The sequence below is a fragment of the Tamandua tetradactyla genome, chromosome 5, assembly GCF_023851605.1.
Source record: "Tamandua tetradactyla isolate mTamTet1 chromosome 5, mTamTet1.pri, whole genome shotgun sequence".
Lineage (NCBI taxonomy): Eukaryota > Metazoa > Chordata > Mammalia > Pilosa > Myrmecophagidae > Tamandua > Tamandua tetradactyla.
Genome location: NC_135331.1, coordinates 42,199,126 through 42,224,496, shown reverse-complemented (window position 1 = coordinate 42,224,496; position 25,371 = coordinate 42,199,126). Strand labels below are relative to the sequence as shown.

The 25,371-nt window shown below is 39.8% G+C and overlaps 1 protein-coding gene across 1 annotated transcript in view; it reads left to right on the top strand.

Moving 5' to 3' along the window:
- The window catches only part of LOC143683074 (ceruloplasmin-like), a 61,290-nt gene extending 38,275 nt beyond the window's left edge, over positions 1 to 23,015 (top strand). The window contains exons 12-19 of the mRNA XM_077159369.1: positions 201 to 408; positions 2,373 to 2,512; positions 4,041 to 4,169; positions 5,883 to 5,989; positions 7,680 to 7,881; positions 10,594 to 10,733; positions 14,648 to 14,810; positions 22,906 to 23,015. Coding sequence (XP_077015484.1) covers positions 201 to 408; positions 2,373 to 2,512; positions 4,041 to 4,169; positions 5,883 to 5,989; positions 7,680 to 7,881; positions 10,594 to 10,733; positions 14,648 to 14,810; positions 22,906 to 22,994 — 1,178 coding nt within the window. The 3' untranslated portion in view covers positions 22,995 to 23,015. The remainder of the gene's footprint in view (positions 1 to 200; positions 409 to 2,372; positions 2,513 to 4,040; positions 4,170 to 5,882; positions 5,990 to 7,679; positions 7,882 to 10,593; positions 10,734 to 14,647; positions 14,811 to 22,905) is intronic.
- The last annotated feature ends 2,356 nt before the right edge of the window (positions 23,016 to 25,371 follow it).

The window sequence follows — 25,371 nt, the reverse complement described above, 5'->3', positions numbered from 1 at the left end:
TTATTCATTGATGTTTCCCAAGTGTCTAAAAATATGCTTGGCATATAGAAGATGCCCAGTAAATATCTGTTGAATTAATGAACAAATGAATGAATGGTCTTGCTCTATTTCTCTCTGGTGTTTCTATCTGATGGATGATTTCACAGAAGAAAGAAATCTGAATGCAAAGCTTTCAGTATTCCTTCCTTATTCACCTCTAGGAACATTTAATGTGGTTTGCATGACAACAGAACACTACCTAGGAGGCATGAAACATAAATACCAAGTGAGACAGTGCCCCAACTCAACCCTTGATCAAATGTCCTACAACGAGGAGAAAACGATCTACATTGCAGCTGAGGAAATCATATGGGACTATACTCCTAGCAAGAAGTGGGAGAGAGAACTACACCGTTTACAAGGCAGAAAGTATGGTGATAACTCTAGTCTCTGATTGGAAGTGACCACTTCTGTCATCTTCTACTCTTGCCTCTCAGTCACGAGTGTGTGTGTGTGTGTGTGTGGTGTGTATGTTTAGAACTCCTCCGATTATAAATTACCTCAACACTCGAATGCTTGGTTTGTGTGTGCATGGTATTTCTCTATGTGTGCTTGGTAAGGCATGTGTGCATGGCGACTTGAAATTGTATGTACCCCAGAAAATCTTGTTTTTAAAGGTAATCTATTCCTGTGGCTGTGAACTGATTGCAAGTAGAACCTTTTGATGAGGCTCCTTCAATTAAGGAGTTCCCCGGGATGGGTAGTAGTCCTCATTAGAGTCCTTGAAAAGAGAATGAAGTTCAGACAAAGAGAGAGAAAGCCATGACAGCAAGAACCTGAAAGCAACAAAATCTGGAAGAGAAGAGAGAAACCAGCTGCCATGTACCTTCCATGTAGCACCAAAAGCTGGTTTCTGGGAAGAAAGCATCTCCTTGAGGATGCCTTGATTTGGACATTTTTCTCAGCCTCAAAACTGTAAGCTAATAAATCCCCATTGTGTCGCTAACCCATTTCATGATCTCTGCATTCAGCAGCCTAGGAAACTAAAAATGTGCATGCGTGTGCCAAAGATGTGTGTATAATACGTGTGTGGCATCAGGTGTGTTTGTGTGTGTGTTAAGGATACATTCAATTATACATAACTGGAAATCTGTGTGTGAGATATATTCAAATATAAATGACTTCATAACTTTTTAAATGTCTACATAATTTACTTCTTCCAGCTTGTCTTTCTACTTCTTGCTTCCTTCCTTCCTGCTGTGTGTTACCGCCCGTTCCCACCACCCGTCTCTCACTTTGAGGAATAAAAAATGGAACTACACCCACATTTAGCATTTGGAATCAGTCAGATTTTTCATTTGTCTTCATTTGTTTCTATCTATACTCTTCTGGGAACCTCAAATCTCAGACACGGATTTTTTTTTTTTGGCAGAATTTTATTTCTTTCTCTGCTTTTCACTTTTACTACAAATTCATTTATAAAAACCAGAATTTCATCCTGAGAGAATGTTTCAAAATACAGAGTGGTTATCCAGGAATCTTAACAAGATTAATACGTTAAAAAAGAATTACAGACTTCCAGGAAGCCAAGAAGGTGGTGTAAAATGCTCCAAAGTTCTGTTCTCCCACAGAATTTTTTTTCGGGGCGGCGGGGGGTGGGGGGAGCATAGTCCAGGAAACAAACCCGGGTCTCCCGCATGGAAGACAAGCATTCTGCCCCCACCCCCCAGAATTTTTGAAAGACTAGCAAAAACAGGCAAAGCCATTTCCTGAGACCTCTGGAAAAGTGAAAAGGTTGCAGTAACTGGATGACTGCCAAATCAAGAAAACACAAAAGTGGTAAGAGAAGTGCTGCGCTCCCTTGCTGACTCCTCTCCCACCCCATCCTGGTACAGTGTGGAGCTGACACTAACTATTGTTAAGATGCCAATTTTACCCAAAGCAATTTACAGACTCAACATAATCCAACCAAAATTCCGACACTCTTCTTTGCAGAAATGGAGACGCTAATCATTAAATTTATATGGAAGGGTAAGAGCCCTAAATAACCAAAGTCATTTTGAAAAAGAGGAACAAAGTTGGAGGATTCATACTTCCCAATTTTAAAACTTAGTGCTACAGTAATCAAAACAGTAATCAAAACTAGCCAATGACATATGGAGAGATGAGCAGGTCAATAGAATCAAATTGGGTTCAAAAACAAACCCTCAGATCTATATGCATTTGATTTTTTTAAAAAAAAAAGAGAGAGAAAAATACTACTTTACGAGGTAAAATAACCTCTAGGTATTAATAAGTTGCATTATTGCAATAAGAATTTCTTCTGTAAGAGTGCATTGTCTATTGGTCAAATTAATTTTGTGCATTTTATTTCTGTTTTCATTCTCTTAAAGCATATCAAGCATATATTTGGAAAGAACTGGGACATTTCTTGGGTCCGAATATAAGAAAATTGTATATCGTCAGTATGATGATGTCACATTCACAAATCAAACAGAAAGAAATGAGGAGGAAAAACATCTGGACATACTAGGTATTGAATCGGTTTCTCCGATCGGCTGGATTATAGGGTGGAATTTAGGGATTTTCTTCTCGTCCGCAGCCACTAGAGACTGTTGTACAGATTGAGGATAGATAGCCACTGTGACAGGGGGCAGTGCATGGAATTCTAACTCTAATTTGTTTGTTGAGAGGTGTTTTTACTGGGAAAAGAGCCATAATTCAAATATTATTTCATGGAAAAGAAAAAAAAAAAGGAAATATTACCTGACTTCTTGCCCTCAGAATCAAGAATTCTAGATTTGGAATGGACCTTAGAAATGCATCTAGGGATCATTTCAATGCAGCTAAAACAAAGCCCCAGGAACTCTAGTTTGGTGGGGAGGGGGGAGTCTCTTTGTTTAAATTAAGTATCGTCTCTCTTTTTCCATCCAAGAGTGAGAAGAATTACAACCCTTTCTTCCCCCTTTGACTGGTCAACCACAAGTCCTCCACAGGTGACATTTCCAGAAATCACACAGCATTTATGTATGCCCAAATCTTGTTTGAACCCTGACATATGTTCGCATATCAGAGGCTATTTTCTGGTCTGAGACCCTCACTGATGGACCAATGTGCTGATGGAGGAATTTTTACTCTTCTTGGCTATCATTGGTCCCCTGGTCTGGTCCCTTTGTGACCTCTGGAAGGAGATCCATGCTACCCAGTTACTGCTGCCTTCTTGTGGGCTCTAACTGGCTGGTTTTCTCTAGGATTCTGGCTGATTGCACCAACATAAATAACAAAATGTGACCCTTGTGATTCTAATAGCATTTATGCAAAAAGGAAAATTCTTTATGGAAAAGGAAAAATAAGCATAGGGTTTGGGAAGGTGGGCTTGCCGTGAGGAAGAGAGGGGCCCTGTCTCTAGCTAGCATCTAACATCTGCCAGGCATCTTCAAGATTCTGATTTTAGTCATTATAGCACAAGTTTGAGAAGGGTTCTTACTGCTTAAATCATCTTAAAGCCATCTTGGTTTCAGAATTTTTAGAGCCACCAATTCAATCTGCTTGCAAATACAGCATTTAAGACAAATTTTATATCTGTAGTTCTTGGCTTGGGATGGACGAGACAGAGAGTTAAAAGAAAGTTTTCAGTCTGTGGGGGAGAAAATCACCATTGGTCAACAAACAGGCCTTGCAGCTTCTCGCAATCCTTACTTAGCATTAAGGAGCCAGAGAATAAAACACTTTGATGAGAGTCAGGAGGGAAAATAAGTGATTTCATTTCTAAATTTGCAGGGTTGTATTTTCCTGGGCCTTAGCTGATGCCCATCAGGTGGAGCTTATAAAAACTCTAGATTATTTATATTTTTCCAGATAAAAATCAGCTTAAATTGTTTCATAATTCAACAGTGACCCACTTATTATATGTCTTTGTGTTTCACTTGGCTACATGTTAAGTAAAAGGATAAGAATAGATCACTATAAATCCTTGAGAAGACATAAATCACTGTAAATACTTGAGAAGACAGATGACTCCGCTTGTAATTATAATAAATAATAATTTTTATGTTCCCTAGGTCCGTTAATATTTGCTAAGCCTGGTCAAGTACTCCGAATTGTCTTTAAAAACAAAGGTACACGACCACATTCTATTCATGCTCACGGAGTGAAAACAAACTCTTCCACTGTTCTTCCAACTCAGCCAGGTAACTGCTTTGAGAAAAAGAAAAGCCCCACAGCTCTTCCACAGGACCATATTTCTTCCTTAAACATGGGTACAATTCCAGATGAGAGAGAGAGCAGTGGACCAGTAAGAAGAGCCAGAAGAGAGTTTGGAAGGAGAGTTCCTTTTGAAGTTAAATTGGCTTCCAGAATGGGGCACGATGGGCAAAACTGTGAAATGAGCATTTGGTCTGTAGGACCCACCTCCCCATTGTGTACAATTTCTCCTCTAGGGTTGCCCTCTCTCCTTTCTCTACACCCATCTAACTGACAGATATACTTAGGCTATGTTCAATCTCTCCAACTTAGGTGCTAACATAGGAGTTGAGTAAAAGTTGCGGTATGTGAGGAAGGGGGCAAGGAAGAGTTGAGACACTGAGGGGAATTGATGAGCCTCATGTATGAACGCTTCTTTGGCATCACCATGATATAGCTCAGAAGAAAATTAATATTGTCTTAATAAAATTGCCCAGGAAGCAAACTCTGAGAAGATTCACATGCAGATTTGGATAGTAATGTTCTAGGGATCAATGACTAAAGTAAGGAAGAGAAAGATGTAGGATTGGACAGAGGGAGAAGTCAAGCAAATATGCAGCCTCAATAGAAGTCTCAGCTAACCCTAGGAGAAGTTCTGAAGATAGGGTGACCCTCAGCATCCTGAACTGAGCAGAGAGAGTTGAGTCTTCATATCCCTGCACCAGTTATGGATAAGGGCTCGGACAAGGTGGCTTTCTTTAGGCAAGGTAGTGTCCCAAGGGATGTTGACACCTGGAGGAACATCAATTCCTTCATTCTTAAAGGGGGATGCAGGCATGGCATCAGAACACCCACTGTAGTTGCCCTCCAAAACAAGTAGTTTTGGGAAAGCATCAAGAGCCAAATTCAGGAAGGGAAGATTTGTGGGGCAGAAGTACTGAAAATAAACTTTGGTGGTGGGTGAAATATTCCCTTTTGTTTTTCAAAACGATCTTATGGCAGTATCAACAGGAAGCTCCTATCAATGAAGACTGCAGGTCACGTAGCATTCTGATGAGTCAGGAAAGGATCACATTACGTGCATTCTACGGTCCCTTCTGAGTATCTACTGTGTACCAGGCACTGTTCAGTGTTTTAGAAGGAAAAGGCTAGTCCTAAATTAAAGGTTAAAGATTAGCAAGACCGGAGATGGGGTTGATTGTGGAGGAAGAAGACCATGTCAGGAGTGCTTGGGAAAATGATTCTAAATCTCTAGAAGTGGAAGGTGTGTGGGGGGTGGGAGGGGGGTAGATAAAACACCTTTCCTGCAAGACTACAGGATTCAGGTTCTAGGGCTCGTGCAAACAGCTTTGGGGGTGGTGGATGGGGTGGCATGTGATCTATAGGTTAGAAGGAATAGAGCTGGGATTCAAAACAGGTCTGTCCCATTACTGGTCGTGACATTGACCTCCCCTGTGGCCAGGGCAAAGGAACGCCAGGGACTTCAGATGCACTATTTCATCTCACCCCTAAATCCCCAAGTTATGTATTTGAGGAAACTGAACCACAGAATATAAACACATTGACTAAAGATCACAAAGCTAGGAGCAGTAGAGGCAGAAGTGAAAACTAGGACTGTGCTGCCTAATACAGTTGCAGCCTTGGGGGTTGCTCATTGTCTGGTTCTCCATAAAGATGTATGATTTCAAAGACTCTAAATAGACTGTATTTATATATTTTAGGAGAAATCCAAACATATATCTGGCAGATCCCTGAAAGAACTGGCCCTACCTCAGAGGACTTTGAGTGCATTCCTTGGTTTTACTACTCCACTGTGGATGTGATTAAGGTAAACTTTAAATCAAATCACCTTTTTTTTTTTTTTTTTTTGCATGGGCAGGCACTGGGAATCGAACCCGGATCTCCGGCATGGCAGGCAAGAACTCTGCCTGCTGAGCCACCGTGACCTGCCCTCAAATCATAGTTTTAACCCAATCTTATAAGGAAAGAAGGGGAAGAAGGGACTTAGCTTTAAGAAAAAAAAAATCTTATTTCTATGTAAACTTTTTATTAAGTAACCTGAATTCAGCTCAGCTGCTAATCTTATACCGGTTTGCATTGTTTCAAAAGTAAAATAAATTATTAGGTTATGATTGCTTAGATTTATAATATTATCTACAATGTCAAAAAATTAGAAAATACATGTAACTATATAATAATATCTCATTCCTTGTTCCATTTGATAGGATTTGGGTTACAGCAAACAAACTGTGGGGTTTAAAATTCTATGAGAAATGAAAATGTATCATATTGTATATATTTTTAAAACTCTTGACTCTGGAGTCTAAATTTATTTGCTTTCCAAAAAAAAAAAGAGTTCCCTTCTTTGAACTTACTTATCTTGGCCCACTCTCTTCCTGGAATAAGAATCTACACAGAGATTCAACTTAAAATGAGTATAAACAAACAAAGGCTCCCACTGAAAGCTGCATGGCTGGGGTGGGGGTGCAGAGGCGTAAGGAGGGGCAAAGGGAACTGAGTCCTTTAGACTTCTCTGCCAACCAACTCCAATGCCAGAGAATTCCAATTAAAATCGAAATTCTGCTGTTAAATGAAAATTTCAAACATAGAGCTAAATCCAACGAAGAAAATGTCTAAAGTCCCCTTGTTAGGCACGGAGTCATTAAGGAATCTACACAGGACAGCGAGTTAAAGCTTCACAGATTGATCGAAGACAGAAAAAGCAGAGAGAAAGCAGGAGGCGGGAGCCAGCGAAAGGAAAGAAACATGGCTCTCCCTCTTTGTTCTGGGAGCTGTGTCTGAAAGGGGAAGTGAAGCCGGGAGGGGAGGGTGCCGACTGGTGTTGTGTTGTCCCTTGATAGGATGGGAGCGTGTTAACTGAGGGTGTGATCGATTGCTGAGGTGTTTGTGCACTGCTCTCCTTCGACGTCCAGCTGCATGGATCAGCAGGCTGGAGTGCTGGTAGGGGAGGGTGATATCAGCAGAAACGGATTATGACCATATTTCTAGTTATTTGGGTATCTGCCATCTGGAGGATACAGCACCAGCCGGTATCTCTGGACCTGTCAAGGAAGCTGAGCCCGGCGGGGAGCAGGCGCCTGAGGGGTCCCTGAATCAAGAGTTCCTTTTGCTCTTAAAATTCTTTTTCTGAGACCTAACACCCGTCTCAGGAGTTTGTTGTACTCTTTAGATTTTGATTCTAACGCGAGAGATGGTGGTGTTTCTTCAATCAAGGATTTAGCCTGACATGCACTTTGCTACTTACTTTCACCCTCAGAAACGTGAGGCCCTGACCTCACTAAAATTAAAACTTGGGGTGCACGGGTGGTTCAGTGGTAGAATGCCCGCCTTCCATGAGGGAGACCCGGGTTCCATTCCCGGACCATGCATCCCCACCCCACCCCACCCCACCAGCACACACTAAAAAATCGAAAAAGAAAACTTGCTCACAATCCTCTTATTGTTTGGGAGACCTGGTGGTGACGGGTGCAGCTGATCCTCTCATTTCGCCTCTTCAGGATCTCAACAGTGGGCTGATAGGGCCTCTGGTGGTGTGTCGCAACCACACCAAGCCCAGCTTGGTCCATCGCGTCATCCTCTTCATGATTTTCGATGAGAACAGATCCTGGTACTTTGAAGAAAACATCAAAACCTATTCTCGTGACCCAAACAACGTTAACAGGAAAGACCCAGAGTTTAACCTCAGCAACCAAATGCACGGTAACGTCCACCAGCTGGGTCCCCCCACGTGCACCAGCTGCGTCCCCCCACGTGCACCAGCTGCGTCCCCCCACGTGCACCAGCTGCGTCCCCCCACGTCCACCAGCTGCGTCCCCCCACGTGAACCAGCTGCGTCCCCCCACGTGCACCAGCTGCGTCCCCCCACGTCCACCAGCTGCGTCCCCCCACGTGCACCAGCTGCGTCCCCCCACGTCCACCAGCTGTGTCCCCCACGGAGGCCCGGTGGGGTTGCTCCACCCAAAAGGAACAGATGCAGGCTCACATCTGAGTGGTTTGTCACAGCTCATAGAAAGTGACCACATGTTCACAGAGCCGCGGTCTAGAACACCAGACCAGGGGTTGGCAAACGTTTTTCTGTAAGGGGCTGGAGGCTAAAGGTTATGGGCACGTGGGTCACACGTCTCTGAGAGAAGCATGCTCCACCTTGTCATTTAGCACAAAAGCCACCATTGATAATATGTAAACAAATGAACATAGTTGTGAGCCAGAATACTGCATTTATGGACCCTGAAATTTGTATATCCTATAATTCTCACGTGTCATGAAACAGTGTTTTTTTTTTTTTTTTTTTTTTATGTGAACACCATTCCCAGTGCATGGTCCATAAGAAAGCAGACCTGGGGCTGGATTTTGCCTTCACAGGCTGTGGACCACTGGCTTAGAACAGCAAGGGAAATTCCAAAGACTTCTAGAAGCCTGCTGGATCGTAAAACCAATCTCAGTGTCATTTCCCGAAGGCCTTACCAGACACTTGTCTAATATTTTACATGGATGAACATGGGGAAGAGAGGAGCTCCAGGCAAACCAGAGAGTACATGGTCGCACCTACCCTTCTCACCAAAGACCCTCATGGGTGGAATTTTTAAAGCCCTGTGCTTGTCAAATGAAGTTCTTTCATAGGTCCATTGTGATTAGGTCCATCTAGTTCGGGACCTCCCCCCATCTAGAAACACAGTGATAAATAACCCAATTACTCAAAAAAAAAAAAAAAAAAAAAAACACGGGTAGTTCGGGGATAGAATGCTTGCCTGCCATGCGGGAGACCCGGGTCCGAGTCCCTGACCATGCACCTAAAAACGAACAAACAAACAAAAAAACACACAAGCAATCTCGTTTCATCAGATCACACCCAATCAAACTTCTGACCCTAACCTTTCCCACAGAGGTAGCTCAGAGACATGACTAGGGAAGGAATCTCTAATGAAGGCAAATCCATATATGGCAATTGTCAACTTTTTTTTCTTGAAGTAATGGAGATAAATTTAATATTAATGCAAGGGCTGCATCGATTCTATCAATAGTCTTTTTTTTTTTTGCATGGGCAGGCACCAGGAATCGAACCCGGTTCTCTGGCATCGATAGTCTTTTAATGAGTATTTGAGGAAGTCTAGGAATCTACCTAGTAGAAAAGGAGGGGAATGGCATTCCAGGAAAATGGAAGAACATGAGCTAAGTCACACAGCACCTGGAAAGGAAAGACCAACAGAACTGTAGACCACCTTCTAACATCCTGTTAAGATTTTAGACTTGATCGAAGTCAGCGTCTCATGGCCTTAATGCTATTGACACTTCGGATCTGATAACACCTTGTTGTCGGGGCTGGGCTGGGTTGGGCATCTCTGGCCTCTACCCACTAAGTGATGGTAGCATCCTCCCCCATCTTCCCAATTTGTGACAACCAAAAATGTCTCCAGGCATTGCTGGATGTCCCTAGGTGCGCAAAATCACCCCAGTTGAGAACCACAGTGCTAAAAGAATCACGGGAACTGAGCTAGGGGATGACAGGAACAGATGGGCATTTTAGGAACAACCCGGCAGTCTTCTGGGCACTTGGTACTCAAAGGATGGTCCATGAAGTGAAGTACCAGTATCACTTGGGAGCTTGTTAGAAATGCATACCTACTAAATCAAAATCTGCATTTGCCGAAGGCTCCCAGGTCATGCACAGTAAAGTCTGAGAAGCAGTGGGCTACAGCAGTGTCTCCTACCTTTTCCTTTTACACCCCTCCATCAGCTAAAAGTGTTAAGAGCACATACCTGCATGGATACATAGATATACAGTTATACATCATATACTTGCAGTACTGTACTAATGCATTTTTAAAGATCCACAAAAAATACAAAAGTGAAAATGGGCATATATATATATATAATTTTAATATTTTCTCCCTATTACCTTTGGGGAGTATGTACACCTTTGGAGACCACACGTGTAGAGGATTAGAGAGGAAGAGGGAGACAAGATAACAAGCCTGGAACTCAGGTAAATGACTATTCCAGGCATACAAGTAACAGATAAAAGTCTAACATAGAGCAGGTTTATGGGAATATATTCTCCTAATATTCTGAATCTCTAGTGGCAATTTACTATATATACATTTTATATATGGAGACACATTTTAATAGTCACACCACTAAATTAAGTGTCCTTAGTTGTGAAACATTCAAGTCCAACCAGACTATATTAAAGCAATGCTGATGCCTCATTTCCTCAGGCAAGTAAAACTCTAGAATTATGCACAACCATGAATGGATGGCTTCATCTTATTTAACGACTTCCTCAGCCTTCCTTATTGTCCTAAAAACATCCATGATACTTTCTATAAGATGATCAACCACAACAACAAAATGACCCTACAGTATTTCAAATCTTTATTAAATATAACAAACAATAAACTCTGTTTTTTGAAGCCATTAACGGAAGAATGTTTGGAGAGAACCAAGGGCTGACGGTCCACGTTGGGGATGAAGTGAATTGGTACCTGATTAGCATAGGAAGTGAACTTGACCTGCACTTGATTCATTTTCATGGCCACAGCTTTCAATACAAGGTAAGAGCCTCGGTAACTCGGTTTAATTACTGTGATGTCTCGTAAACCAATTATTGGGGTAAAATGGCCAGATCACATGACCGGAGAGGAAGTGATCAAGCCAGAGCTGAGAGGTTCGATACATGCACAAATAAATAATTACACACTCAGCTCTTTATACCCCATGGATATTGGATAACTGTGAATGAAGTGCATTTTTCAATCTAACCTGATGTTGTTTGATATGTAAATAAGACTTTTATAATCATCTTTAAATTCACTCTTTCCAAGCTTTTTAAAAAAATTTAAAACCCTCAATAATGTAAAAGAAAAATACCTTGAGCATTCATATAGATTGCCACATCTGCAATGTGGCAATTGAATATTTTTTCTGACCCAATTGAAAATAAATTGCAAAGTCACAATTCCTTGCCCCTAAACCCTAAAGCGTGTGTATCCTAAAATTAAGAACAGTTTCCACCCCAAACACAATAACATTATCACACCCCCAAAAAACAATATTAATATAACATAGTTCACAATTGACCCCAATTATTCTGTAAAATTTACATATGTAGTTATAAAATTATAGGCACATTAAATTCAGGATCTAATCAATGTTCATTCATTATAATATTTGGTTGCCACAGTCATTTCTTTCCTAAAATCAGAAGAGTACCTCTGCCTTTTTTCCTCCCTTGGTCTTTTATGACATTTTTGAAGAGTTCAAATCGTTGTTTTATAGAATATTTCATATTCTGTATTGATCTGTCTCCTGATTTTGTTTTTTTACAAATTTTGTTCTACAACAATTTTTCACCTAATAGTTTTTAAAAAGCATCCATTGATGATTTTTGCCAGAACCAGTTTTCACAATGAGGTTTACAAAGTGTTAACTTCCCAATTCTGTCATTTCTTCAACATTCGTTGTAAAATAGAAATTTGGGACTAGGTGTCAACTGGCTTCATGGAAACTTTATCGTTTTTATTTTCATCTTTTTTTCTATTTTACATATTTTTAGTTTCTTCACATCTTCTGTCTGAATTGTTTCTTCTCATCCCACTGGTCATACTCCATCACAATTTTTTTTTTTTACTGACCACTTTTGACTGGCCATTTCTCTAATGTATAATGAGTATGTTAAATTGTATACTTCCTCTTTCAGTCTCCAAGTTGGTAACATTTATTTACTTAAGCAGTATTTTCTTTATTTCCTCATCTTAATCTTTATATAAATGCATGATTTAGAACCAATTATATTCTATGCATTTGGTACTTCAGATATTTTATCCAATCACTTGGCATTAGTATAGTCCATCTTTTCCACATTGTCAAAAATTTCACATAAAGCTTTCCCATATTCTAGATGAACAATGCTCACAGCTTCTCTCATGCACAGAGGTGTATTATAGAAATAAATGAGTGTGCATGAGTTGATTTGCACAAATCCTTTTTGGTATTCTGCTTTCTTTCCCAGCCTTTAATGAACAAATTCATTTCCCTCAAACTCTTTTACTTTTGTTTTAAAAAGAATTTTTGTTATTAAAAATGGTATATCATAAAATGGACAGAATAATATAATGAATTCCCATTGGTGTTTCCTAGAAGAGCACCTCTGCCAGCAATCATAACCTCTCTACACTTCCATTTGTCTACTCACTCCCTGGATTTTTGAAGCAGAAGCCTAGAAACAAGATTGTTATTAAGTTAATAACTGTCTGTATTAAAATCACTAAAAAATTGGAGCAAAAAGAGAGACTTAAAATCTGGATATAGAGATCTAGATTGTAGTTAACATTATTGAATATAATAGATCATTTCAGCACGGCAAGTACCTGTAATATGCCTAGAACCATGCCAAATGTTGTGCAGAGCCAAAAGGAAATGCAAGATTTATCTTTCAGAAGATACTGTTACATAAAGGATTATATTACGAGGTTCCAAATCATATGGAGTTTATGGTAACATTTCTATAATGGTGACTATAGCTAACCTCTCTTAAGTACTTCTTATGTGCCAGACCCTATGCTTAGTACTTTGCATTGAATTTCTCATGGACTCCTCACAACTTCCCTATGAGATGGGCACTATGTTATCACCATTTTGCAGGGTAGTGAAATGAAGAATTAGCAAAACGAAGCACTTCTCTACAGTTGCACCATAAAGAAGTTGTAAAACAAGGACTTGTATACTAGCTCCCACTCCAAAGCCTGAACTCTTAACCACTTCACAAAACTGTCTCCCTTAAGAATGAGCTCTCTTATTCCACAGAGGTGCCTAATACCAACTCCCAACTCTAGCCACGTGCTCTAAACCCATCTCATCTGGTTCGAATCTCAGCTAGCAGGTGATCTCATCTAGTCCCCTCACCCCCACCCCACCCCCAGAGGCAGAATATAATCACTCCAGCATTAATGCAGCTACTGGGCTTTATTCCTTGGAACTTCTGAGGGACACTGGAGTGGGCCCACTGGTCCTACTAACCTAGTCCTGGGACAAGCCAGCCAGTCACAGCCTGTTCCCTGAGGCCATGGTCTTCCTTGGAGTCAAGGCTGCAGGGACATATTGGGCATTTACCTGTGCTTTGGGCACTATTGATCTGCATTAAAGATGTTTTCGTAGAGTTCTCTATATTTTCTGACATCTTAGAAGTGTGTTCTATGTACATGTATCTTTTTCCCCTCAGGGGAAAAATGAATCTTCCTAAATAACAATGGTTTAAGCCACCACTCTAGATCCAGAGGGAAATGTGGCATCAACCTATGCTCCTCTATACTCTCCAGTATTTCCAGGGTGTCTCAAGGTCCTAAATTTCTTCTGGTCACCCACAACTCTAATTTCCTGCTTCTGCGCGTCTCTCTTGCCTCTCACCTCCTGAAGCTAGAAGGGTCTCCATGCAGTTCCAAAAATGGAACTCACCCCATTTCCTTCAACTCACCTATGCAACCATAATGGCCAGTGTGAATCATGGATTTCAGCGAAAGTCTTGAGATAAAATGAGAGCTTTTCCTGCAGCACCGTGCAGTTCAGATACATAGCATTTAACATTAGATGCCCCATGTTCTTAATTATCCTTCCACTACACCCATCGCTGAGAACTTCTGACTCTCTCCCTTTACCCTCACTTGTTTCTCCAGAGTCCTTCTAGAGACTTTCCTGACATCTTTTGTCCCCTCGAATTAATCTGAACCCCTTCTTGAGCTGCAACCCCAGACCCTGCTTCGTGCAAACACCTCTCATTTTATTATGCAGAGCAATTCATTGCCCTCCTACTCTCCTGTTAATACATCTGTGCCAGGCCCTGGGGCTTCTTCTTTCAAACTCAAAGTAGGCTATATGGGCTCTTTCCTAAACAGCATGCTTTCAATTTAGGGGAGAGATTAGGCATGAGGTGCCCTAATCACTGTGCCCCAGAAGGCAGATGTGACTGCAAGTGCCTGCACATCTAAATAGTGGGTTTTCTGCCTCCCTCTTCCTTAACTGGGGATTTCCTGATTTAGCTGCATCTTGAGAAGTGAGCAACCTCCTACCACGGACATCCCAATTAGAAATATTTCAGTTAGAACCTTTGAGATTTTTATAACCAGACGTTCTCTGAAATCAAGAGCACCCTTGAATTCAGGGTTGGGCTGGATGAGATGCTGGAAAGGTCTCTCACACCTCCCCCGGGGACCTTTTTAGAATGAGATGTCTTCCTTGCAGCCTGTTTATGGCGAAAACACTGCAATGTTCTGGTACTTACTACTTCTCCAAACTTTCGATTGTACTCGAAGGAGATTTTTAAAGAACAGCTGCAATGATTGGCTACCGCTGTAATCTTTGTAGTTGTGATTTAACCAAGTATATTAGAATTGGGGAATTATTGTAGATGGCACTATGTTTACGCGGCTATACCTTCTCTAAGTCACTAATGATATTTCCTCTCCTTGTTGAGGATTCGGGAATATATCGCTCTGATGATTACTCCCTCCCCCCTGGAGTCTATCAAACTGTAAAAATGTTCCCAAGAGATGTTGGAATCTGGTTATTTCATTGCCACGTTAGCGTTCACATCACAGCTGGAATGGAAAGCACTTACACAGTCCTTCCAAGAAAAGGTAAGAGCATTTAGCTGAATCAATTAGAAGCGACAGTATTTAAACAAATACATTGTTTTTTAAGACAGTCTTGTTCGTTGAACAGTTACATGATGTGGCCCACCACGCATTCATTCAAAGATTACTATTTAGATATGAACAGGATACTATGGCTTTATTTTCTTGATTAAACTTAGGTAACTGTTCCCTATCTGATAAAACATAGTCTGTAGTTAAATTAATTTGCCAGTCTAGGGTTAGATGAATTTTCCAGATTCATTTAGTATCTGTCTGAGGAATTTGAATAGACAATTCACAGAACATGAAATACAAGTAGGTGGCTTTAGAATCTATAAAAAATATCTAGCCTCAAGAATAAGATAACTTTTGGGGGGAAGAAGTTATAAATTTGGCAAAGATACCTATTTTGGATGATAGGATCAATAACAGTTGTGGTGAGATGAGTATGTGGATGCAATTTGGAAAAATTTTAACTAGTTGCACAGCTCTTGAAAGAACCTAAATAAGAAGCCTAAAATTTTGAGTCAGTAGTTATACCTGACCATTGATCTCAGAAAATTATCAACAATGCAGAAAAAGATTTATCACAACATTATCTTATGCTGGTGAAAAACTAAAAACAAGCTAAATGATCTACTGTAAGTTTTGCTACAATAATAATGGGATTCCCTAACTTTAAAATCATGTCTTAAAAGTGTTTTAATGGGAAAATGCTTATAATACAATACTGAGTGATTAAAAATAAGTGTTCTGCAAAATAGTATATGAAATAGCATCCAGATTCACAGATATCTGAAGACTGAACATAATTGTACTAAAATGTTAAGAGTGATTCTCTCTGGGTGATGAAATCATGAGTTTTATTTTCTTCTTATGCTTTTCTCTTTTTCCAAGGTTTCTGTAAAGTTTAAATTACTTTTAAAATCAGAAAAATAGTTAAAAATATGTACATCATACACTATTTTAAAATGTGTTGTGCAGCTAACAAGTAGCATGGAGACTTTCTCTGGGGCAGCTTGTGGGACTGCAGGAGCAGGGCAGCTGAAGTAGGAGGAAGCAGGGGCATTATGGGTGGTTCCTCAGAATCCTGTCTGTACATAAGGTCTGTACTTATATAAACAAAACTCATGGGATGCAAGGGTAGTTCAGCAGTAGAATTCTCGCCTGCCATGTGGGAGACCGTAGTTCAATTCCTAGCCCATAAACTTCCCAAACAAACAAGCAAGCAAATGAAAAACGAAACAAACAAAAATTCAGCAAAATGGTGCTGCAATAAGTGGATACTCACATGGAAAAAAAAAAAATGAAATGTGACCTCTGCTATACAACACACCAAAAAATCTAAACTAAACAAAACTCATTAACCCAGAATATGATTTTTACCTATGACATCCTGTTACTATAAATAGTGATATCATTACTAATACAGTTATTATACATATAACCCTTATTCCTACAATCGTTCATGTACATTCTTACAAAAAGAGATTGTCCAGGAAGAAAATCCACCATTTACTATATTGCTTCTTTGAGAAACTAGATTTTGCATTTCAAATGACATAAAGCTCAAACTTGGTTGGGCGTACAGGTCATTTGATCACATGGGAAGGTGACAACAATTTTTTTTTTTTTATTAATTAACGGAAAAAAAGAAATTGACCCAACATTTAGAAATCATACCATTCTACATATGCAATCAGTAATTCTTAACATCATCACATAGATGCATGATCATCGTTTCTTAGTACATTTCCATCGGTTTAGAAGAACTAGCAACACAACCGAAAAAGATATAGAATGTTAATATAGAGAAAAAAATAAAAGTAATAATAGTAAAAACAAAACAAAACAAAACAAAACAAAACAAAAAACCTATAGCTCGGATGCAGCTTCATTCAGTGTTTTAACATGATTACTTTACAATTAGGTATTATTGTGCTGTCCATTTTTGAGTTTTTGTATCTAGTCCTGTTGCACAGTCTGTATCCCAACAGCTCCAATTACCCATTATCTGACCCTGTTTCTAACTCCTGCTGGACTCTGTTACCAATGACATATTCCAAGTTTATTCTCGAATGTCAATTCACATCATTGGGACCATACAGTATTTGTCCTTTAGTTTTTGGCTAGACTCACTCAGCATAATGTTCTCTAGGTCCATCCATGTTATTACATGCTTCAAAAGTTTATCCTGTCTTAAAGCTGCATAATATTCCATCGTATGTATATACCACAGTTTGTTTAGCCACTCGTCTGTTGATGGACATTTTGGCTGTTTCCATCTCTTTGCAATTGTAAATGATGCTGCTATAAACATTGGTGTGCAAATGTCCATTTGAGTTTTTGCCCTTAATTCCTTTGAGTAGATTCCCAGCAATGGTATTGCTGGGTCGTATGGCAATTCTATATTCAGCTTTTTGAGGAACCGCCAAACTGCCTTCCACAGTGATTGCACCCTTTGACATTCCCACCAACAGTGGATAAGTGTGCCTCTTTCACCGCATCCTCTCCAGCACTTGTCATTTTCTGTTTTGTTGATAATGGCCATTCTGGTGGGTGTGAGATGATATCTCATTGTGGTTTTGATTTGCATTTCTCTAATGGCCAGGGACATTGAGCATCTCTTCATGTGCCTTTGGCCATTTGTATTTCCTCTTCTGAGAGGTGTCTGTTCAAGTCTTTTTCCCATTTTGTAATTGGGTTGGCTGTCTTTTTGTTGTTGAGTTGAACAATCTCTTTATAAATTCTGGATACTAGACCTTTATCTGATATGTCATTTCCAAATATTGTCTCCCATTGTGTAGGCTGTCTTTCTACTTTCTTGATAAAGTTCTTTGATGCACAAAAGTGTTTAATTTTGAGGAGCTCCCATTTATTTATTTCCTTCTTCAGTGCTCTTGCTTTAGGTTTAAGGTCCATAAAACCGCCTCCAATTGTAAGTTTCATAAGATATCTCCCTACATTTTCCTCTAACTGTTTTATGGTCTTAGACCTAATGTTTAGATCTTTGATCCATTTTGAGTTAACTTTTGTATAGGGTGTGAGATATGGGTCTTCTTTCATTCTTTTGCATATGGATATCCAATTCTCTAGGCACCATTTATTGAAGAGACTGTTCTGTCCCAGGTGAGTTGGCTTGACTGCCTTATCAAAGACCAAATGTCCATAGATGAGAGGGTCTATATCTGAGCACTCTATTCGATTCCATTGGTCGATATATCTATCTTTATGCCAATACCATGCTGTTTTGACCACTGTGGCTTCATAATATGCCTTAAAGTCAGGCAGTGCAAGACCTCCAGCTTCGTTTTTTTTCCTCAAGATGTTTTTAGCAATTCGGGGCACCCTGCCCTTCCAGATAAATTTGCTTATTGATCTTTCTATTTCTGAAAAATAAGTTGTTGGGATTTTTATTGGTATTGCATTGAATCTGTAAATCAATTTAGGTAGGATTGACATCTTAACTATATTTAGTCTTCCAATCCATGAACATGGTATGCCCTTCCATCTATTTAGGTCTTCTGTGGTTTCTTTTAGCAGTTTTTTGTAGTTTTCTTTATATAGGTTTTTTGTCTCTTTAGTTAAATTTATTCCTAGGTATTTTATTCTTTTAGTTGCAATTGTAAATGGGATTCGTTTCTTGATTTCCCCCTCAGCTTGTTCATTGCTAGTGTATAGAAATGCTACAAATTTTTGAATGTTGATCTTGTAACCTGCTACTTTGCTGTACTCATTTATTAGCTCTAGTAATTTTGTTGTGGATTTTTCCGGGTTTTCGACGTATAGTATCATATCGTCTGCAAATAGTGATAGTTTTACTTCTTCCTTTCCAATTTTGATGCCTTGTATTTCTTTTTCTTGTCTAATTGCTCTGGCTAGAACCTCCAACACAATGTTGAATAATAGTGGTGATAGTGGGGCGGGCCGCGGTGGCTCAGCGGGCAAGAGTGCTTGCCTGCCGTGCCGGAGGACCCCGGTTCGATTCCCGGCCCCAGCCCATGTAAAAAACAAACAAACAAACAAAATATAATAAAACAAGAAAATGTTTAAAAATGTTTCCCTTTCTTCCTCCCTTCCTTCCTTCCATCCTTCCTTCCTTCTCTGTCTTTCCTTCCTTTCCTCCCTTTCTCTTTAAAAAAAAAAAAAAAAAATAGTGGTGATAGTGGACATCCTTGTCTTGTTCCTGATCTTAGGGGGAAAGTTTTCAATTTTTCCCCATTGAGGATGATATTAGCTGTGGGTTTTTCATATATTCCCTCTATCATTTTAAGGAAGTTCCCTTGTATTCCTATCTTTGAAGTGTTTTCAACAGGAAAGGATGTTGAATCTTGTCAAATGCCTTCTCTACATCAATTGAGATGATCATGTGATTTTTCTGCTTTGATTTGTTGATATGGTGTATTACATTAATTGATTTTCTTATGTTGAACCATCCTTGCATACCTGGGATGAATCCTACTTGGTCATGATGTATAATTCTTTTAATGTGTTGTTGGATACGATTTGCTAGAATTTTATTGAGGATTTTTGCATCTATATTCATTAGAGAGATTGTCCTGTAGTTTTCTTTTTTTGTAATATCTTTGCCTGGTTTTGGTATGAGGGTGATGTTGGCTTCATAGAATGAATTAGGTAGTTTTCCCTCCGCTTCGATTTTTTTGAAGAGTTTGAGGAGAGTTGGTACTAATTCTTTCTGGAATGTTTGATAGAATTCACATGTGAAGCCGTCTGGTCCTGGACTTTTCTTTTTAGGAAGCTTTTGAATGACTAATTCAATTTCTTTACTTGTGATTGGTTTGTTGAGGTCATCTATGTCTTCTTGAGTCAAAGTTGGTTGTTCATATCTTTCCAGGAAGCCGTCCATTTCATCTAAATTGTTGTATTTATTAGCATAAAGTTGTTCATAGTATCCTGTTATTACCTCCTTGATTTCTGTGAGGTCAGTAGTTATGTCTCCTCTTCCATTTCTGATCTTATTTATTTGCATCCTCTCTCTTCTTCTTTTTGTCAATCTTGCTAAGGGCCCATCAGTCTTATTGATTTTCTCATAGAACCAACTTCTGGTCTTATTCATTTTCTCTATTGTTTTCATGTTCTCAATTTCATTTATTTCTGCTCTAATCTTTGTTATTTCTTTCCTTTTGTTTGCTTTGGGATTAGTTTGCTGTTCTTTCCCAGTTCTTCCAAGTGGACAGTTAATTCCTGAATTTTTGCCCTTTCTTCTTTTCTGATATAGGCATTTAGGGCAATAAATTTCCCTCTTAGCACTGCCTTTGCTGCGTCCCATAAGTTTTGAAATGTTGTGTTTTCATTTTCATTCGCCTCGAGGTATTTGCTAATTTCTCTAGCAATTTCCTCTTTGACCCAGTTGTTGTTTAAGAGTGTGTTGTTGAGCCTCCACATATTTGTGAATTTTCTGGCACTCTGCCTATTATTGATTTCCAACTTCATTCCTTTATGATCCAAGAAAGTGTTGTGTATGATTTCAATCTTTTTAAATTTGTTAAGACTTGCTTTGTGACCCAGCATATGGTCTATCTTTGAGAATGATCCATGAGCACTTGAGAAAAAGGTGTATCCTGCTGTTGTGGGATGTAATGTCCTATAAATGTCTGTTAAGTCTAGCTCATTTATAGTAATATTCAGATTCTCTATTTCTTTATTGATCCTCTGTCTAGATGTTCTGTCCATTGATGAGAGTGGTGAATTGAAGTCCCCAACTATTATGGTATATGAGTCTATTTCCCTTTTCAGTGTTTGCAGTGTATTCCTCACGTATTTTGGGGCATTCTGGTTCGGTGCGTAAATATTTATGATTGTTATGTCTTCTTGTTTAATTGTTCCTTTTATTAGTATATAATGTCCTTCTTTGTCTCTTTTAACTCTTTTACATTTGAAGTCTAATTTGTTGGATATTAGTATAGCCACTCCTGCTCTTCTCTGGTTGTTATTTGCATGAAATATCTTTTCTCAACCTTTCACTTTCAACCTATGTTTATCTTTGGGTCTAAGATGTGTTTCCTGTAGACAGCATATAGAAGGATCCTGTTTTTTAATCCATTCTGCCAATCTATGTCTTTTGATTGGGGAATTCAGTCCATTAACATTTAGTGTTATTACTGTTTGGATAATATTTTCCTCTAACACTTTGCCTTTTGTATTATATATATCATATCTGATTTTCCTTCTTTCTATACTCTTCTCCATACCTCTCTCTTCTGTCTTTTTGTATCTGACTCTAGTGCTCCCTTTAGTATTTCTTGCAGAGCTGGTCTCTTGGTCACAAATTCTCTCAGTGACTTTTTGTCTATAAATGTTTTAATTTCTCCCTCATTTTTGAAGGATAATTTTGCTGGATATAGGAGTCTTGGTTGGCAGTTTTTCTCTTTTAGTAATTTAAATATATCATCCCACTGTCTTCTAGCTTCCATGGTTTCTGCTGAGAAATCTACACATAGTCTTATTGGGTTTCCCTTGTATGTGATGGATTGTTTTTCTCTTGCTGCTTACAAGATCCTCTCTTTCTCTTTGACCTCTGACATTCTAACTAGTAAGTGTCTTGGAGAACGCCTATTTGGGTCTAATCTCTTTGGGGTGTGCTGCACTTCTTGGATTTGTAATTTTAGGTCTTTCATAAGAGTTGGGAAATTTTCAGTGATAATTTCTTCCATGAGTTTTTCTCCTCCTTTTCCCTTCTCTTCTCCTTCTGGGACACCCACAACACGTATATTTGTGCGGTTCATGTTGTCCTTGAGTTCCCTGATACCCTGTTCAAATTTTTCCATTCTTTTCCTGATAGTTTCTGTTTCTGTTTCTTTTTGGAATTCAGATGTTCCATCCTCCAAATTGCTAATTCTATCTTCTGTCTCTTTAAATCTATCATTGTAGGTATCCATTGTTTTTTCCATCTTTTCTACTTTATCCTTCTCTTCCATAAGTTCTGTGATTTGTTTTTTCAGTTTTTCTATTTCTTCTTTTTGTTCAGCTCATGTCTTCTTCATGTCCTCCCTCAATTTATCGATTTCATTTTTGAAGAGGTTTTCCATTTCTGTTCATATATTCAGCATTAGTTGTCTCAGCTCTTGTATCTCATTTGAACTATTTGTTCCTTTGACTGGGCCATGTTCTCAATCTTCTGAGCGTGGACCGTTGTCTTCTGCTGCTGGCGTCTGGGCATTTAGATTTCCCTGGGTGTCGGACCCAACAAGGTTGTAAGATTTTTCTGTGAAATCTCTGGGTTCTGTTTTTCTTATCCTGCCCAGTAGGTGGCGCTCGTGGCACACGTTTGTCTCACGTGTTTGGAAGGGATCCCCCCACTCACTGTTCTCCGCGGCCTGGGGATTTCTGATCCAAATCTCTCAGTTGGTTCAGGGGGCCGCGCGTGGTGGGGGCGTCAGCCACCGTGGCTTGAGGGGACCCTGTGGCTCCTTTATTGATTTCCCTATTGGTGCCGGCCGCAGCAGGCCCGGGGAATTCGTCACCGGACCAGAAAGCCGCCCGCGGAGGGGGGCCACCGCGGCTTGGGTAGCCCTCTGATCCGAGACTCGTAGCCAGACCAGGAAGCTGCCCGCAAAAGAGGGGCGCCAGCCACTGTGGCTTGGGAAACTTGCCTCTCCGAGACTCTCAGCCGGCCCGGGAAGGAGGGAAGGTGTAGCTCCGACCGCCGCAGCTGCCGCTGCTTGGGAAATCGCGTGCCGCTCGGGGATCTCACCGCAGCCGAGTCTCGCAGTCAGACTAGCCAGTCCAGACTGGGGTATGCTGTGTGTCCATTCCCTGCCGTAGCCCCGGGAGCTGTTCTGCACTGTTTCTGTTCACCTAGTAGTTTCTCTGGAAGAGGAACTAAGACGTGCGTACCTTACTAAGCCGCCATCTTGGCCTATATCACCGGTGACAACAATTTTATTAACTTGCCATCAATTTAATAAGTGAACTTTTTGTGACAAAAGCATGGTAGTCATTTTAAGGATGTTCTTAAGACTTAAGGTTTACACGTTTATCTTTAAATGTATGTAACCATTTAAATTTAATGTTCTAGTTTAGAACTGCATGTTATTATATAATAATGCTATTTTTTTTTAAACTTTCTTTGATATAGCAGAACTATCTCCCCGATATGATGTTAACAAGCCCATGAGCAGAGCTAAAGCCGACAAAGAAGAAAAACTCCAAGAAGGGGCTCAATAAAGATTTTCATGATAATGTAGCAGAAAAACTAGTTTTAAATTAAAGTTTTCTGCATAAATCTTGTGTGTGAGCTGTGTAAACTGTGACACTGCAGTGATATAACAAACCGTTCAACAAATGGCAGTGGAAGTAGGCAACAGGGATACAGAGCAAATGCAAGCTGAAATCTAGTTCAATTAGAAAAAGAGCCCCACAATCCAAGACTTTACCCTGAACTGCAGCATTTAGATTTAAAAATTAAATTAAGTCAGTCTTTCAAATGCAAATTCATTTATATGCTGTGTCTTAGGCATGGAAGACTACTGGCTACAGAAGGTAGATTTCCAGAACCAAAATAAAGAGCTGTCAGCTGGCCTGTTACCTGGCAGTTTTAACAGTTGGGAGGTGTTCTGCTATAAGTGACAGAAAATTCAGCTAAAAGATAATTAGTAATGCTGTTTGTCTTATATAACAAAAAAGTTTGGAGGCAGGTGGCTGCTAGGGTTGGCTCAGCAAATTGATGCCATGAGAGCCAGTGGCTCTAATTTCCTTGGCCCTGCTCTTGTGGCTATTGTCTCATGGTAGTGAAATGGCTGCTTAAGTCCTAGATCATCTGCATTGAAAAGAGAGAAGAGAGGAAAGGGTAGTAGCTACTGCACATTCCCCCTTTACCAGGAAAGCAAAAAGTCTTCCCAGGAGACCACAGCCAACTTCTGCCTGTGTCTCTCTGGACAAAACAAAACCATGTTGTCTGGCTACTCCAATCTGTAAGGGAGTCTGGGAAAGAGATTTTTCAGCCTTTGTTGTAGAAGTAACAAGAGAAAAAGAACTAGAAATGTCTATTGGGTTGTCTGACAAACACCTCTGCCTTGGAAGATATGTAAGAATATTTGAAATAAAAGATTAAACAAAAGTGTTCAGCATGAAAACTGGACTAAAGTCAAGTTTTTGCTCTTTTTTCACTTCTTAAATTCTCAATGACATAATACATGAATTCTTACAGTATTGTCAAGGAAATTCCAGATATCATATCCTTCCACCCATAAATTCTCCAATTTGTATATCTAACAGAGAAATTTTTTTGCATGGGCAGGCACCAAGATTCGAACCCAGGTCTTGGGAATGTCAGGGGAGAACTCTGCCACTGAGTCACCGTTGCACCACACTGTAGCAGAGGACTTTTTAAAATAAAAATACTAGCAATGCTATTGACACATTGAACAAAATAAACAATAAAGCCTCCACTCTTTGATATTAAACTAAAATGAAACCATAAAATACAGATACAGTTAGCCCCCATAGAAGCATCCTAGTCTGAGAGTTATAAAGATGTTGCTGATAAAGCTAGGACATTCTTTTAAAAAAAGAGCAAGAGGTGTTGCCCAAATCTCACCAAGAGTAATGTCTAATTCATTCACCCATTTAAGAACACGATCCTATACTTTGGGATTCAAAGCTGGAAAGAGAGCAATCTTTTAAAATAAATTTCAATTTAATGAATGTGTGAAGTGTGTTTTAACAAATAGAGTTGGATGGAAGGGTAGCAGTCTGTATGCAGTCTTTATAGGTGAGAGTTGGAGACAAAGAGTACATCAGCAGGATTGTACAACCAGACAAAGATACTTTAAGACATGGTTTGTTTATTTTGGACATTATCCATGATGCCTGTGCTGGTTTGAATCTGTGGTGTACCCCAGAAAAGTCATGTCTTTAATCCTCATTCAATATTGCTGGGAGCTTTTTGATTATACATAGAGATGTGAACCACCCAGTTGTGGGTGATAATTTTTTGATCAGATGGTTTCCATGGAGATGTATCTCCACCCATTCAAGGTGGGGTTGCTTACTAGAACCCTTTAAGAGGAAATCATTTTAGAAAGTGCTTTAGAGCCCATGCAGCCAGAGACATTTGGAGATAAAGACAGAAAATGCCCCTGGCAGAGCTCCATGAAACAAGAAGCCTGGAGAGAAAGCTAGCAGATGTTGCCATGTTTGCCATGTGCCCTTCCCATTGAGAGAGAAACCCTGAACATCGCTGGCCTTCTTGAACCAAAGTATCTTTCCCTGGATGCCTTATATCAGACATTTCTATAACCTTCCTTTAATATTGGACATTTTCATGGCCTTAGAACTGTAAACTTTGCAGTTTTATAAATTCCCCTTTTTAAAAGCCGTTCTGTTTCTGGTATATTGCATTCCAGCAGCTAGCAAACTCGAAGAGAAGGTATGTCAATCCCAGGGTGCCAGTGCCAGGCTCATCCCCAGGGTCACGTCCCATGTTGTCAGGGAGATTTTCACCCCTGAATGGCTCATACCACACAGAAGGGCAATGGCCTTCCCTGCAGAGCTGGGCCCAGAGAGATAGAGGCCACAGCTGAGGAACAAAGAGGCTTCCTGG